Raw genomic sequence first — 13,613 nt, 5'->3', positions numbered from 1 at the left:
GCGAGGAATAGTTTCACTAAGCAGAGTCATCTATCTCTCTATGCGTCCATCACACTTTCTGTAAAATGGGGATAATGATGTTCAGCTTGCTTTGAATCTTAACTTTCAAAAGAGGAAAATGTATCTATATGAATTATTATGATTTATTTTTGTAATACTGCAGTGCACAGAAGTTCATTGTCATGGAACAGTACTGTGCTATGTGCTTGCAAATGTAGAATGATGAGCTTATATTAAAACTAAAATGCTACAGTCTACTCTTCATTATGCACCACTGATTATTATTATTCTTAATGCCAAAAGCCTCTGTGTACTTACAAGCCAGGTTATTTATACACCCTTGATAAAATTTCCTAATCTGAACTGCAAAAATCTGGATTCCTCAATCTATAAAATGTGTGAATAAAAATTGACTGATTTTCAGAGAAGGTGAGTAATGCCAGACTTTTCCTTTTCCAGATATAGTAATGCCCATGTTTCTCATGAAGTCCTATTTCTCTACTAAATTTGATGTTTAAAAGGTCAGCTGTTTCATCTTAATGTCACAAAATATTGTTAGGGAAATGGTTAGGGCTTTTTTAACATTTCTGAATTTTCACAACAAAAAAAGCAATCAAAACTTTCCAAAAAACAAGCCTTTGAACAAAGATTAACTATGAAATGTTTAAATCAAAGGGAGAAGAACATAAAGTTTCTGCAACAGCACCCTGCAAAAAGCGATGCTTTTCAATGTTTGATTGTTTGCTCTGACACTACATTGCTACAGGTCTTGTAAATCCTGATGCTCTTGGGGATTGTATAGATTTTCTGGAAAGCTATGGTATTTTCTTTTGGTATTCTGTAAATAAAGAGGGCAGTGCCTTATTCTGAAGTATTTCACTTGGACAGTTTAAAGTAAAAGAACATCTGTTGGAAAATCTACTTCACTGTTTTAGGTTTTGTGGGTTTTTTGTTTGTTGGTTGTTTTTTTTTCTTAACACGTTAAAAGGTTTGTTAAAACAGCAGATCCAGGCAGAATATCTCATCATTCTCTGGCATGAAGCGTTTTCCTTTGTATGAATTGCTAGATGATTATTCAGCCCGCCTGAGATTATACTCAATGTTATCCCATCTTGAAATGGCTTGAACTATATAAACAACATGAAATAGAAAACCAAAGGGATTAATGTCTCTTGGGAGAATGAGAAGATCCCCTCTAGAAGTTATGGGGCATGTGACTGGTTCTGTCTTGGTCAGAGTGGGTAATAAGAGCTTTTCCTCCCCCTGCTCTGATAATCACAGTGTTTGGGCTGGTTTGTTCGTAAGAATTGTGTAGGACTAGTAATGTTAGACACCTGTTAGATTTCTCTGGAGAAATAAGCTGGAATAGAATTTCTCTTCACCATTAGCTAGCAAAGGTGGGCATCTTCACAAACAGAAGTTGCCTCTCATCCACAGAGACTGAAAATGTTAAAGACAGTTAAACCATTAGAAATCAAAAGTCACAATGCCTAGGGGATCACACTGTCAAATTTTGCCTACTCCATCATATTTCTTTTTGCCAGCATTGTCAACCATAAGCATTAGACATTTCAATCTAAAACAATCATGTGACTTTAAAAGAGAATATGATTATGAACATCTTATTTTTGGGGTGATTGCTGAACCTTTACAGCTTATATTTTCAAGGTTTTCTCTATAATTACAAGGTCTGGTAGATACTTCTTTTTTATATATGATCCTACTTCCATCTCATTTCAGAAACTGCAGCTTTAAGAACATCAAATGATCATATATTATAGTTGTGATAAAATTGAAGGATTGGTGACACCACTGTTGCTTTAGAGTTATCATATAGAGGGAACATAAGCAATCTTGTTGGATTTAATCACGCTTTAGTGCTTTGCAGTTCTTAATGGCAGAAGGCTGGATTTGTGTTCTGCCTCTGGCAGTGGCTGATTCCAAATATTTTGGCCAAAATGAAAGTTCTTCTTAATGAGTTCTTCTTTTGTTGTGGTGACCACAGGAGGTTTTCCCATTGAGCAGCCTAACAGGAGACTGATGTCTGTTCAGTCCTTTGCAAAGCACAAAGGTCTACATTAATAAGTATCAACAGCTATTATCGACTAACTCTGGAAACTGTATGTTATTAAAAAAGCATGCACCTTGTACTGTACATTCAGGTAGTAGTGATTCGGGGTATACACTGGCATCACTGAAGTGAGAGCTCTAAAAGTGAAGAATCCCAGATTTAGTACAATTTTCTCCAGCTTTGTGTATTGAATATGTGCACACTTTTCAAACAATCTTTCAGACAACTTCAGCTTTTGACAACTTTTTTTCCAAACTTAATTGTGGACACCAAGCGCTCCTGAGACATCTTCCTCTACCCACACACAGGTGTCCTGAAGCTAAACTCTCCCTACCTCTGCTTCCCAGGCTCTCTTCCTCCTTCTCAGACAAACAGATTCATTGCACCTTACACCCCATCCTAGGCCTCCCTTTCTTTCCTATGTGGGCAGCCTCTGAGTGATTCCTTATTTCTCAATTTTAAATTAGAACTGTCCTAAATCTGAAATCTTTTCCTGACGTTTTTCTAGTGGGGCAGGGTTTGCACTGGGCTCTGTGACCTTGGCTTTCTGAAAATGGCTAGTTATCTTCTGGCTCAAGGGGAAAGGATGGAGGAGGGTGAGTGAAAAGAAATACACATATATTCTTTACAGTACAATGTCTTCTTTTTTCCTAGAGCTCTACTGTCACTGTCTGGAAGAACTGGAAAGAGTACACTCTGAACCAGGTGCCATTTGCTTTAATTTTCACAGAGATTTCACTAACAACAAATACCATCAAAGTTTGCTGCACAGAATTCCGTGAAAGTATCAGGGAAAAAAATAAAACAAAACCAGAGAGGTTTATACTTCCTAACTACCCAAGAGAGAGACTACAAGTTTTTTTCAGAGTCCTAAAGGTGACTGGGAAAGGAAATGAGAAATGAAAAGAATCTGAGAATTAAACACCTTTCACCTCTATTCTTTCCTCATCCAAAGTCTCTTGAGAAAATTCTGTGGCTGAGGGTTGCCAAACTAGTTACTGATTTTGCTGGAAGATTATTCAACATCTCTTATATTTATAACTTCATAAAATATCATCTCTTTTTCCTCTCTTTTTTTTTTTTCCACTGAGGCATCTCATTTCTCTAGTGTACAAAAGCTACTCACATTTTTCTCTTTCAAGCTGTTCTTAGGTTTTGTCTGTCAGTTATGATCCTTACCTGTTTTCTTTACAGGCTCTGGCATCTTCACTTTGTTTCTGATGAAGCTCCCAGTGGTATCTAGAAAGCAGGGTCAGAGCAAAACAGGAACGAGACTGCAGGGCTTTTGAGACCCTCTAAAGAAACACTCGGTGGAAGCCCCCATCCTGCTCCTCCCCCTCAATCCCCCACTGTTGTCAACTATGGCACCTTATCAACAGCAGGACACACTTGACAGGCTACATCAGCTGTGATAAATATAGCCAAGTTCCAGGAGCCAGAGAGCTCAAACCACCCAAGACTGGCTACCACTGATCTGTTGGTACAAACCAGAGCACAATCTGGTGTTGCACATGCGTACAGTACATTTTCCAGCTTCACATATGTGTTGCATCAAGAATTCCTACACTGCCATGTTTATAGCACATTCAGCAAACTAGATCTGATAGTTACATCTCATGTATGCTGGTTCTGTACATACTCTAAGTATGTATCTGCTTGCATTCTTGCTACCTCTTCCAGTCTTTGTTATAATTGGGTCAGAACTCAACAGCCCCTCAGAGAGCTTTTTTCTTGTTTCTTTTTTTTTTCCTCTTCTACAGAAGACGTGGTTGTAGAACTAAATGTGAACCTTCAGGAAAGAACTTTCTTTTTCAGAGACACTTACACATTACTGACATTTGCAGTCACAACTAGAAAGCGTGACACTACTTAAATAGTTTCAGTCCTCCCTCCCCATCCACCCACTTCATCCACAGCATATATTTCTTGAAAATGAGCAAGTCTTTCATTTTTTTTTTCTTTAAGGTAACATTTAAAATATAGTTCCAAGGTTTTATTAGATACCTCTAGAAATTTTAATTTTGCTTAATTATATAGAAAAGATCTGGGGGAAATCTCACTAGAAAATTACTCTGGTATTGCCATTTCATGCTCCAGTCATGGCTTCTTATTTATTCATACATTTAACATATGTCAAAATAGTAACTGTGGACAATCTTCCCTTTATTGACTTGTGGTATATCCATTTCCTGTCACTTTTGTCTGTCTCATTGTGAGTTGTGAGCCTTATCAGGGAAACTCTGTAGACCAAGCATTTCACACATGTTAGCTACCACTAGTACTGAAAAAAAGAATTTTTTTTAAAAAATGTGGTTTTCAGTTTTTCCAGTTTTACTAGCATGTAAAAACCTTGATCTAAAGGATTTCTGCTTTTGGCAGGGAGCTCAGAATAGATGAGTGTGCACGCAGCCCATCAGTCACTGTACTTTGTGGCTGTCTTTCACATCTGGCTCTCTGGGTAATCTGATAGGACAAATGTGAACATGCAAGAATGACTGCTGCTACCTCTCCTGATTTGGGGCCAAATACTTCCTCCCCTTCCCCTGAAGGAATTTTTTACATATGAGTGAGGAAGATGGGCAGGATGTGACCTATGCACATTTTCCGTTGCCTCTGTTTCTAGTGGAGCACAAGTTAGCATGACATTGTTTTGACCTACCGTGCTGTGCCTGAGGCATTTCACTGGGATTCAGGAAATCTCAGCTGTTTGCTTTGGCTTGAACTCCTTCAAAGGACTTGGGTCCCACAGTATGAAAAATCTGTCACTTGACTAGTGAAGGTCATTATTCTTTTCTTAAATGTTTCTTCCTATTAGAGAGCTGCCAGTAACTCCCTCGTCTCTCCAGAGCTGATCCCCAACACACTGTTGGAAAGACATCCAGATCCCTTCTGGGAAGAGAGTTGTCTCCCTGCAACTTTAGACAACAGAGGCCACAGAAGGCAGAGCTACCACTGACTGATATGGAGAAAGAAAAAAAAATCTATGCCGATTATCCAGAGGTGGACTGTGATCAGAGCCACGCTTCTTCTCAACTTACCTCTCTAGTATGTGTCCTTGAAATAATGTTTACAAAGAAAATTAGCTGACTAGAAGTCACTTCTGCAGTATTTAAAACATGAACCTCTTGCAATTGCTATCAGAATATGCTAATCTTCCTCAGGAATCATTTTGCCTAGAGAAGTTAGTTTTGCTACTTCATCCTTTCTCCCTCACCTATTAGCAAATAATTATTTTTACTGAAAGCCTATATGCTATGTTCTGAGGTTCTTGATTTGATAAAATACATAGTATGCTGACATGTTATGTTAGATTTGGATTCAAAAGATTGTTCATTTCTGAAGGTTTTTTTACACTTAGCACCATAGGCCTTTATTACCATAAACTAAAATAGTGGAAGTAGAAATAAACCCATTTTTATGGGTTTAAAGGAAATATATACTTACATACAAACTTTTTAAAATGCAGGCATGTAGTATTTATCATATACTCCAAGCCTGTATTTGTTCTCTGCAAGTCTCCAGTAGGAGGTGCTTCAAAGCAAGAACTGAGAACCTTGGAATAATTAATATAGGATAATTCATATCTAATACAGAACTCATTCTGAATGCTAATAGATACTGGCTTAAGTTCATCTTAAATATTTCTTCTAAGGTCTTGGAACTCTCAATATTATTGATTCACCTAAATACTCATTTCGCTCTAAAATTACATTAACTCCTTGGACTCAATACTTTCCAACAGTGGTGATTCCACTATTGAAATACACATTGTAAAAATAGGAATTCTATTACTGATTCTCAATTTTCCAACTTTTAATTTGAATATCATCTTGTTCTGGGAGAACAGAAATTGCCATTCGGTGTCTGAATGTTGGTTGTTTTCTATACTTTTGTCACAGCACCTCCAATTTTTTAGGACAAAAAATACAGCTGTGTAAATCTGCATTAAAACACTTTTAAACCTGACGTTACATATGGAAACATTTTCCTTTATTTGCCGCTTTCTTACTGTCAGGTATTTGTAAAATTGTCAGGCATGTGTCTGATGATGGCATGTCTGTAAGAGGTCACTTCCATCACTTTGACAGTGATGGAAGGGTCCTGCTTCCTCCGGGGCAAATGGGGAGTTCATCCTGCCATCACATGGCTTGCAGAATAATTGCGTTTGTATGTTTCTCTGGAAATTTACGGAATGATCTAAACCGTGTTGCCATTCAAAGGAGATACAGTCATTCATTAGATTGAATTCTAAGGGTGTGTTTTTTGAAGGTAGTATCCCAGTAACTGTCTATAAGCCATTATTTCCTAGGGAATTTGAGAGAAGTTTATGCTAATCTAAAAAATCTAATATGCTAGGATAATAAGTCACTAAAAATATATAATGAGATGATGAAGCATTCACACTGTGTGTTAGAAAGGAAAGCTAGACAATATACTCTGCATTTCTTTATTAATGTAGGGAATACAGGTGCAGGAGTTCATCCCAGTGGTGCTTGCTGGGGTCATGTAAATAAGTTTATTCTGTTTTGCACTCTCTCCTGCTTATTTAACACTGATACTTAGAGAGTATTTTAGACCTGAAGAGTTGCGGACTCTTATAAGTGCCTGGGAGCCTTTTCCCAATGCATTTCATGTTTCCCAACCTTTATATGTGTTTTTTTTTTCCTCTGCTTAAATACATATTCCTTATTTAATGTGGTTGTAGCATTTTCCATTTCATGAATGGATTTTCCACCTATTGCAACACGTGACATCTTATTTTCTTTGGATCTCTTTTCTCAGGATTTCATTTTATCTATTCCATATCTTTCTCACTGTAGATTTGATTCTTTCTGTAAAGGTTTAGTGGTACAGTTTTAATTCAGCAAGCTACTGGAGGACATGAATAACTTTAAACATGGACTTAATTCTGACTACTTGTCTGCTCAAAATCAGGCATATTTAATTCAAGCACCATGGTGAGTCAGTCCTTTAGCTGGTTATTCTCCATAGATAGTTTCCAGGATTCAGAATCAAGTTTAATCTGGGGAGGGTATGAGTTACTTCTTCCCCACAATGAAACAGAGCCACAAAAATGATTTAATTTGGTGCAGGGAAATGATTCTATTCCAGTTACAAATTTTCAGCTTTTGTGATTTTAAATGTTATTTAAAATAGTATCTGCATGTTCAAGGTAGAGCAAAATGAATGTTTTCTCTGCTATTACACTTCTGGTTACCAGGTGGCAGCATTGTTGTAATAGTAAACTTTTTTCTAGCATTTTCTACATTTTATTTATTTATTTATGTGGCCACTTTTAATAACAAAACTGCTATGCAAATGAAATACATGATAGCGATGGCTACACTGGCCCAAAATAGATGTGTAGTAGATTGTGATAACTAGTTACCAGTGCACTGCAACACTAGACAATTTTTTAGAAAGTGTGTGAAGTTTCATCCTATATTCAAATGAAACTGATGTACAAGCATAGTGAAGCAACATGTAATAAATGTCTCTGGGGCTTTGCTAAAAAAGTGAATGAGAGGGAAAAGGGTGTTCTTCCTCGTCAGAGGAATTATCTTGCAAGTCTGAAATGATTTTTCTGTGCCTCAGACAGTGGCTCTCATCATGTAGTTCAGAGTCAAGTTCAGAAATGACAGAAATAGGTGGCCTACAGTGACAGGCTGTGATGTATCTTCCTGATTTTGGATAGTTGCAGCATGGCTTATGCAGCGAAACCTGAGGTTTTATTATTTATAGACAAAGTTAGCAGCAGCTCCTTCTAATAAGACTATCCAACTTCCTATAAAAAGGCTATGTTTTTAGATGGTTATGGCTTTGCTCAAATGTAGCTATCCAGGTGGAAAATCTGTATATTACTTTTCTACTTTGGGCTTTTTTTGCTTTTAGTTTCTGTCATTTGATTCCTTGTCTCTGTCTCTGTTTATTTGTCTCTCTGCCTCTTAGTTTTGTTTTGTGAAAATATCACCTTCTCTGTGATTCAGTAGTTTCTGAGGATAAGGTACTATAATTAATTCTTGGTTCCAGGGGCTGCAGATTTACTGGTGTGAATGTTGGGATAGCTGAGCTGGCTGGCTCAGCACAGGTCCAGCAGGATTCATTCACTGAAGTGCTGCACCCACAAAACCAGGCAGACTGTTTCGTTTGTGCTTTTGAAACACAGAGCTCTGGGGTTTACGGTGCAAAGGCACTTGGCCTCACTGACAGAACTTGGGTTTACAAAGGCTTACGAGATCTGGGTAACACTGATCCTGGTTATTTGAGCTTCCCTATGCACAACCATTTTGTATCCCTACACTTTACACCCCATATTTGGTGCCTTTCTGGACATTTGACAGTTAACTTGCTTTGTTTTCAGGGCTGTACTATCAACTGGCTTCGTGATAACCAACCTGAGTTGCTCCATATTCCAGACTATAGAGAAAAATGCAGTCTACATATGCTCAGTGAGAACTTTCTAGATTTTACCCTCTGAAGAAGGTTTGACTGTGTCAGTTGGGTCCAGTGTAGGAGTCTGTTTTCTCTGCATTTGTCTCTGGGCTACTGGGGGGCTTGGGCTGAATCTACACAGTTGAACTAAGAGCAAACAGCTTGTATACCCTGTGTTCCAAATAGCATCTCCCTCAGGTGCATGCAAAATGGAGGGAAGAGCTGTGGGAGGCAAAGAATTGGACCTTCAGAGAGAGAATGGAACATACCAAGTAGAGTGGGACAAGGAAATAAAAATACGTGATTGAAGGGTATGGGTGGGGAGAAGAAAATTGAGGCTAGAGACTGTGGGAGGAGTTTGAAATAGATCCTCAAAGATCAAGAATATTGAATGGGGAGCTGGGGTACAAATGGGAGTGAGGGAAGAGAACTGGGAGTCAGCAGGTGATAATACTGAAACTGTGAGAGGATGTGGGATGGGAAAACTATAAATGGCTGAAAAAATATTTTGGAACTGAGAACCATTCACATAAAGAGAAGCTGACTGGAGGCACATGTGAGAAAAGTTGGTCTGAGAGGAAGAAATAAGACTACCCGGGCAAAAGTTGAAAGTTGAAACCTGACATTGAGAATAAAGCAACTGGATCTACTAAATATGGAGGCTTCTGGTGGCTGAGTCTAGAGACAGAGAAAAGCTGAACGAAGAGCTGGGAGTGGATAGCGAGGACTGGCTGAGAAAGGAACAAGAGTGTTGGTGGTGGGAAAAAGTGGAAGAGGGAGTGTCTAAAGAAGAATTCTAGAATTATGTTCCTAAAAGCAAACACTCAAAACTCAGAAAATTAGTTAGCTAAATCTAAAAGAAACCCAAACTGATTTGTATATGCAAATGCCCAGATCAGCACCCAAACATTCTTCACTTTGCATAAGGCAGAGGCATTGGAGCATTCTGCACAAAGGCATCAGTGGTCAAAGGGCTTCTCATACAAAGAGCTGCTCCGCTGCTGGGGAGTTAAAACAAAAGCTCAGAGGGAGCCCTTAAAGCACAGAAACTGCATTCCTTCCTACCACAAAGCCGCTTCCCCAATCCTTTGCATAACCTTGGTCTCCCCAACACCTCCTCCCACCCTTCCTTCTCCTCCACCACCTCCTGCTAAACCTTATCTGCTCTACCACATCCTCATTCTCCTCCTGTCCATAGACTGCTCTGCTCATTCTCACGTACTGCTTTGACTCCCCAATAGTAAAAACTAATGCTGTGGGGAACTGAAGGCATGAAGAAGGGGGATGTGGCTGTATGAGTGGAGAGAATGGAAAGAAACAGAGAATGGAAAGAAAGTTGCCCTGAGAAACCTGATCTAATTGGCCTGCTTTGAGTAGGGGTTGGATGAGGTGACCTCCAGAGGTCCCTTCCAACCTAAGTTACTCTGTGATCCTGTGTGGTGATGTGAGGTGTTGTGAGAGAAATAAATGGGGGCTAAAGCAGACACAGGTGAGTTACGAGTGAGAAAATGAGAAAGAATATCTGCAGCCTACTGCTGTTTTCATGTTCTTTGGAAGAAGTTCACATTCCCCAGCTCTTGGAATAAGGATTCTGAGGTCTTGGGTTATATACAGACCTCCCTAATACCACAAGCTCAACTGAACCAACAGAATTGCAACATGCAAATTTGTTAGAGAGGAAAGGTGAAACTTTGTGAAGTTTTAGCTACGTTACAGTTGCTTCAAAGAGCAAAGCTCTTTGTCTACTTGACTGTAGTATGAGATTAGAGGGTTCATTACAGTAGCTTTGTTTATTACAAACTTTACATTTTTAGTGTTTTAGGTACATGGGTATGCGAAATTATGTAAATCTGGTTTGAGTATTGCTTAGAATGAGGAAAGGTGGTAAGATAGCAAGTTAACACACAAAATAAATTGGAAATAAATGCAAATTCTTGGAATTGGTACCCACAGAGTGCTGTAGTCTGTGTCATATCATAGTCTTTTCTACCAGTAATCCATACATTTTAAATACACAAGAGTGGGATTCCCGCGGATAAGATACTGTTCTGGGCTTTGTCAAAGAAAGAATACTTATTGTGTTATCATCAGTGATAAAGTCTCTGCTATGAATTTAGGATGTGCAGTTAGAGTATAAGCAAAATTAAAGCAACAGAGTAAATAAACTGAATTGAACTGTCATGTGATATGTGTGCTTGTTATGAGGTTGGCACTATAGTTTGAATTAAGCTTGATGATTATGAAGTGACTTCTGTTGTGCAGATTTGAATGAGGGAGAAAAAACCTAGAAAGAAATGGAAGAAAGAAAAAGAGATTAAGGGATAGGAATAGAAAAAGTAGAAAATAGTAAACTGTAAATAGAAAAAGTAAACTGAGGGAAGAAGGTTTACTGAGGCAAAAAAACCTGGCAAAGTACAGAGCATAAGCCCTGTTGTAATTGAAAATGAAGACAAATACACATTATAAGACTCTGGCAGTGTATGGATCATGAAATAAGGCTATGGATATAAAATTTGATAAAGGAGGAGACAAAAAAATAGTAAATACATGAGGATCTATATATATGTATTTTCAGGAAGTTTGGGGATTCAGAAAATGTGGACTGTCAGGCAAAACCAAATGATAGCACCTTTAACTGCAGTTCTGTCTGATGTAGGTGAATAGCAGCTCAGATCTAGAAATGTCTAAAACTCTCTTTGACTCTGCAGAATTTAAAAATATATGCTATCTCTGTAAATTATTTTAAGCAATTATCCCTCAGTACAGCCAGTGCAATTTTTCTACCTTTGACACCTCTGATGTATGGCTGGAGGGAGTCTAAAATATTGTAGGAAGTTCAGTATTTTGGATTTAGCTCAGTGATAGTTTTCTGAATAATATCTTTCCACAAGAATTGATTAGGAACTAGTCAGCAGCTAATAAAGGTGGTAGGTTTTTTTAAAGCAGGCTGCAAAAGTCATATATGAAGTTGAATATCCAGCTGTAGTATGAATGCTTGCTTTGAAAGAGGATTGATGATCTCTAACAGCAGAGGGCTGCAAAATGTTTCAATAAACTTGTGCTAATCATGGGTCATCTCTCCAGGTAATGACCCAACTTACCTTTTTCCAGCATGTCTGCCTGGCTGGTACTTGGCCACTTTCAGAGCAAATGGAATGCTTGCTTCTCTGTAATTTTCCTAAACCAGTGGTTTTGTCACATTAATTTTGGTGTTTTTCTCTAAAAAAGCCAAAGAGCTTCTGCTTGCATATGCAACTGAATGGTGATAATTTAGCTTGATTAGACAGCCTACTGTCCAGACCAGTTTGATTGGATAGGATACAAACGGTACTGTGGTGGAGAAGCATCATCATTTGGTCTCCTTCACAGCTGCAACACATGATTATTCGGACTCTTTATGCCACAGATGAAAAACCTAACCAGAAACAGATGGGGAGTGAATATTTTTAGAAACAGTATTTCAAAGCATTAACAAGAGGAAGAGAAAAAGATTTCAACTTTGGAGATAAAGAAAATTTTAAATCTGTTTGTTAAAGTATATTCAATAGTATTTTAAAAAATGTTTTAATTATAAATAATACTGTCCCCAGAAATATTTTTCCTCAGATTCTTCCATTTCCATTTCCATGTTACTTGTGGCCAAAACAAGTGTAAAATGCAAATTCTTCAATTCAGTACAAGTAGCTGCTCTAAAATAACATTTTATAGTAATGCACAGTGTTCAAAGCCCTCATTTAAAGGTTCTTATTGTTTCTGTTTGAATGTTTATTTTAACTTCGTATTATTTCTCCAGTATCTAATTGTTTTCTATGCAAGACTTACTGGGAAAACAGAAAACTAGGTCTCTGAGATCTAAGAAGGCTTTTTGACAAGCTTGAAATGGCTTTTGTGATATCCTAAACATCTCCACAATTAGCTCACCAGTTAGCTCTCTTCAGTCATCATAGTTTTCCTGCAAGAGGAAATGATCCTTCTCCTTCAAATTATAGTGTCAGAGAATGATCAGTTCTGCTTTTCAAGCTGTTTGTGATAAAGATGTTTTTATGAAGAGCGGAATTAATCCTCCAGTTTTCTTGCATATCAAGTCTGCAAGTCTGATGAGGGCAAATGTCTTTTTCTAGTAGCAAGTCAGTGGTGGAGAGTCATCCTCCATACCAAGCAGAAGAGTCCTGAGTTTCTACCTCAGCATTGAAGAAACCCAAATTATGTCACTGTTGAGTATTGTTCTGGTCTTATGAGAGCTACCTTCGGTGTCTTCAGCTTCCATTCTACAATTGCAATATGGATGCAGATGGAGTTTATACGAGTCTGATTTAGTGAGTATCCTATAGGAAGTAAATTCTTACAGTAAAATTTTAGAAACAAAATCTCTGCTTAAATTGTTTTATACCTTTGACATATCCTACCCCTAGCTGAATAAAAAATATTTGATGAGGAGAATATACATGATCCTCAAAGAACACTAACTAAAAGTTGAGTTGCAAAATTTTTTATAAGACTAAAAGATAATTTCTATTTATTATTCTTGTCTCGAATAGAGAAAGTTCTGAAGCCCTCACCCACTTTTAACTCTCAGTTGATTTCTGGCATTGATTGATGTATTTATCGTGTTCATGAACTGGGAAGAAGAATTGGGAAGTACTGCATTGTGATTTTTTTTAAGCAGGAGCTTCTTTCTGTTTGGCTCCAAGGAGACGCTGTAGCCCAGTGATGTCACCAGACTTTTCACTTCCACAGTGAGGTTGTTAGTGTAGATAAAACTGACTACATTTAGGTATAATTTTGAGAACTCAGGTCTGTAAGAAGCTCATCAGTTTCAACTATTTCTGGTTTCAGTGAGGAGCAAGCTCTGAAAAGCTTCAAGTTAGTTAGTTACATTACTTAGTTATGACTTCCAAACTGTCATATTTGGCATGTTCTACTACATTTTAATGTTGTTAAACAAAACCTTTCTCTTCATTCTAGACCTATCTCATTTCACCTCATCTATTTTGGAAGAGTCATGATGATATTTCTTGATTTCTGAGTGCTTGAACAGGGTTGAGGTATGTTAAATAATGTTAAAAGTTAAAATGGTAATTTTTTTAGAGTTGGTTGACTTTGGTTTTCT

General features: G+C 37.8%; 1 protein-coding gene across 1 annotated transcript in view; it reads right to left on the bottom strand.

Moving 5' to 3' along the window:
- Positions 1-3,275, bottom strand: part of MYBPC3 (myosin binding protein C3) — a 60,741-nt gene extending 57,466 nt beyond the window's left edge. Inside the window, exon 1 of the mRNA XM_075713018.1 lies at positions 3,251-3,275. Within this exon, the coding sequence (XP_075569133.1) occupies positions 3,251-3,275 (25 nt within the window). The remainder of the gene's footprint in view (positions 1-3,250) is intronic.
- Positions 3,276-13,613: the final 10,338 nt, after the last annotated feature.

This window comes from Pelecanus crispus, chromosome 6 (genome assembly GCF_030463565.1).
Source record: "Pelecanus crispus isolate bPelCri1 chromosome 6, bPelCri1.pri, whole genome shotgun sequence".
In the NCBI taxonomy this organism is placed as follows: Eukaryota; Metazoa; Chordata; class Aves; order Pelecaniformes; family Pelecanidae; genus Pelecanus; species Pelecanus crispus.
Note: the sequence above shows the minus strand (reverse complement) of the source record. Positions and strands in the feature narration are given on the sequence as shown.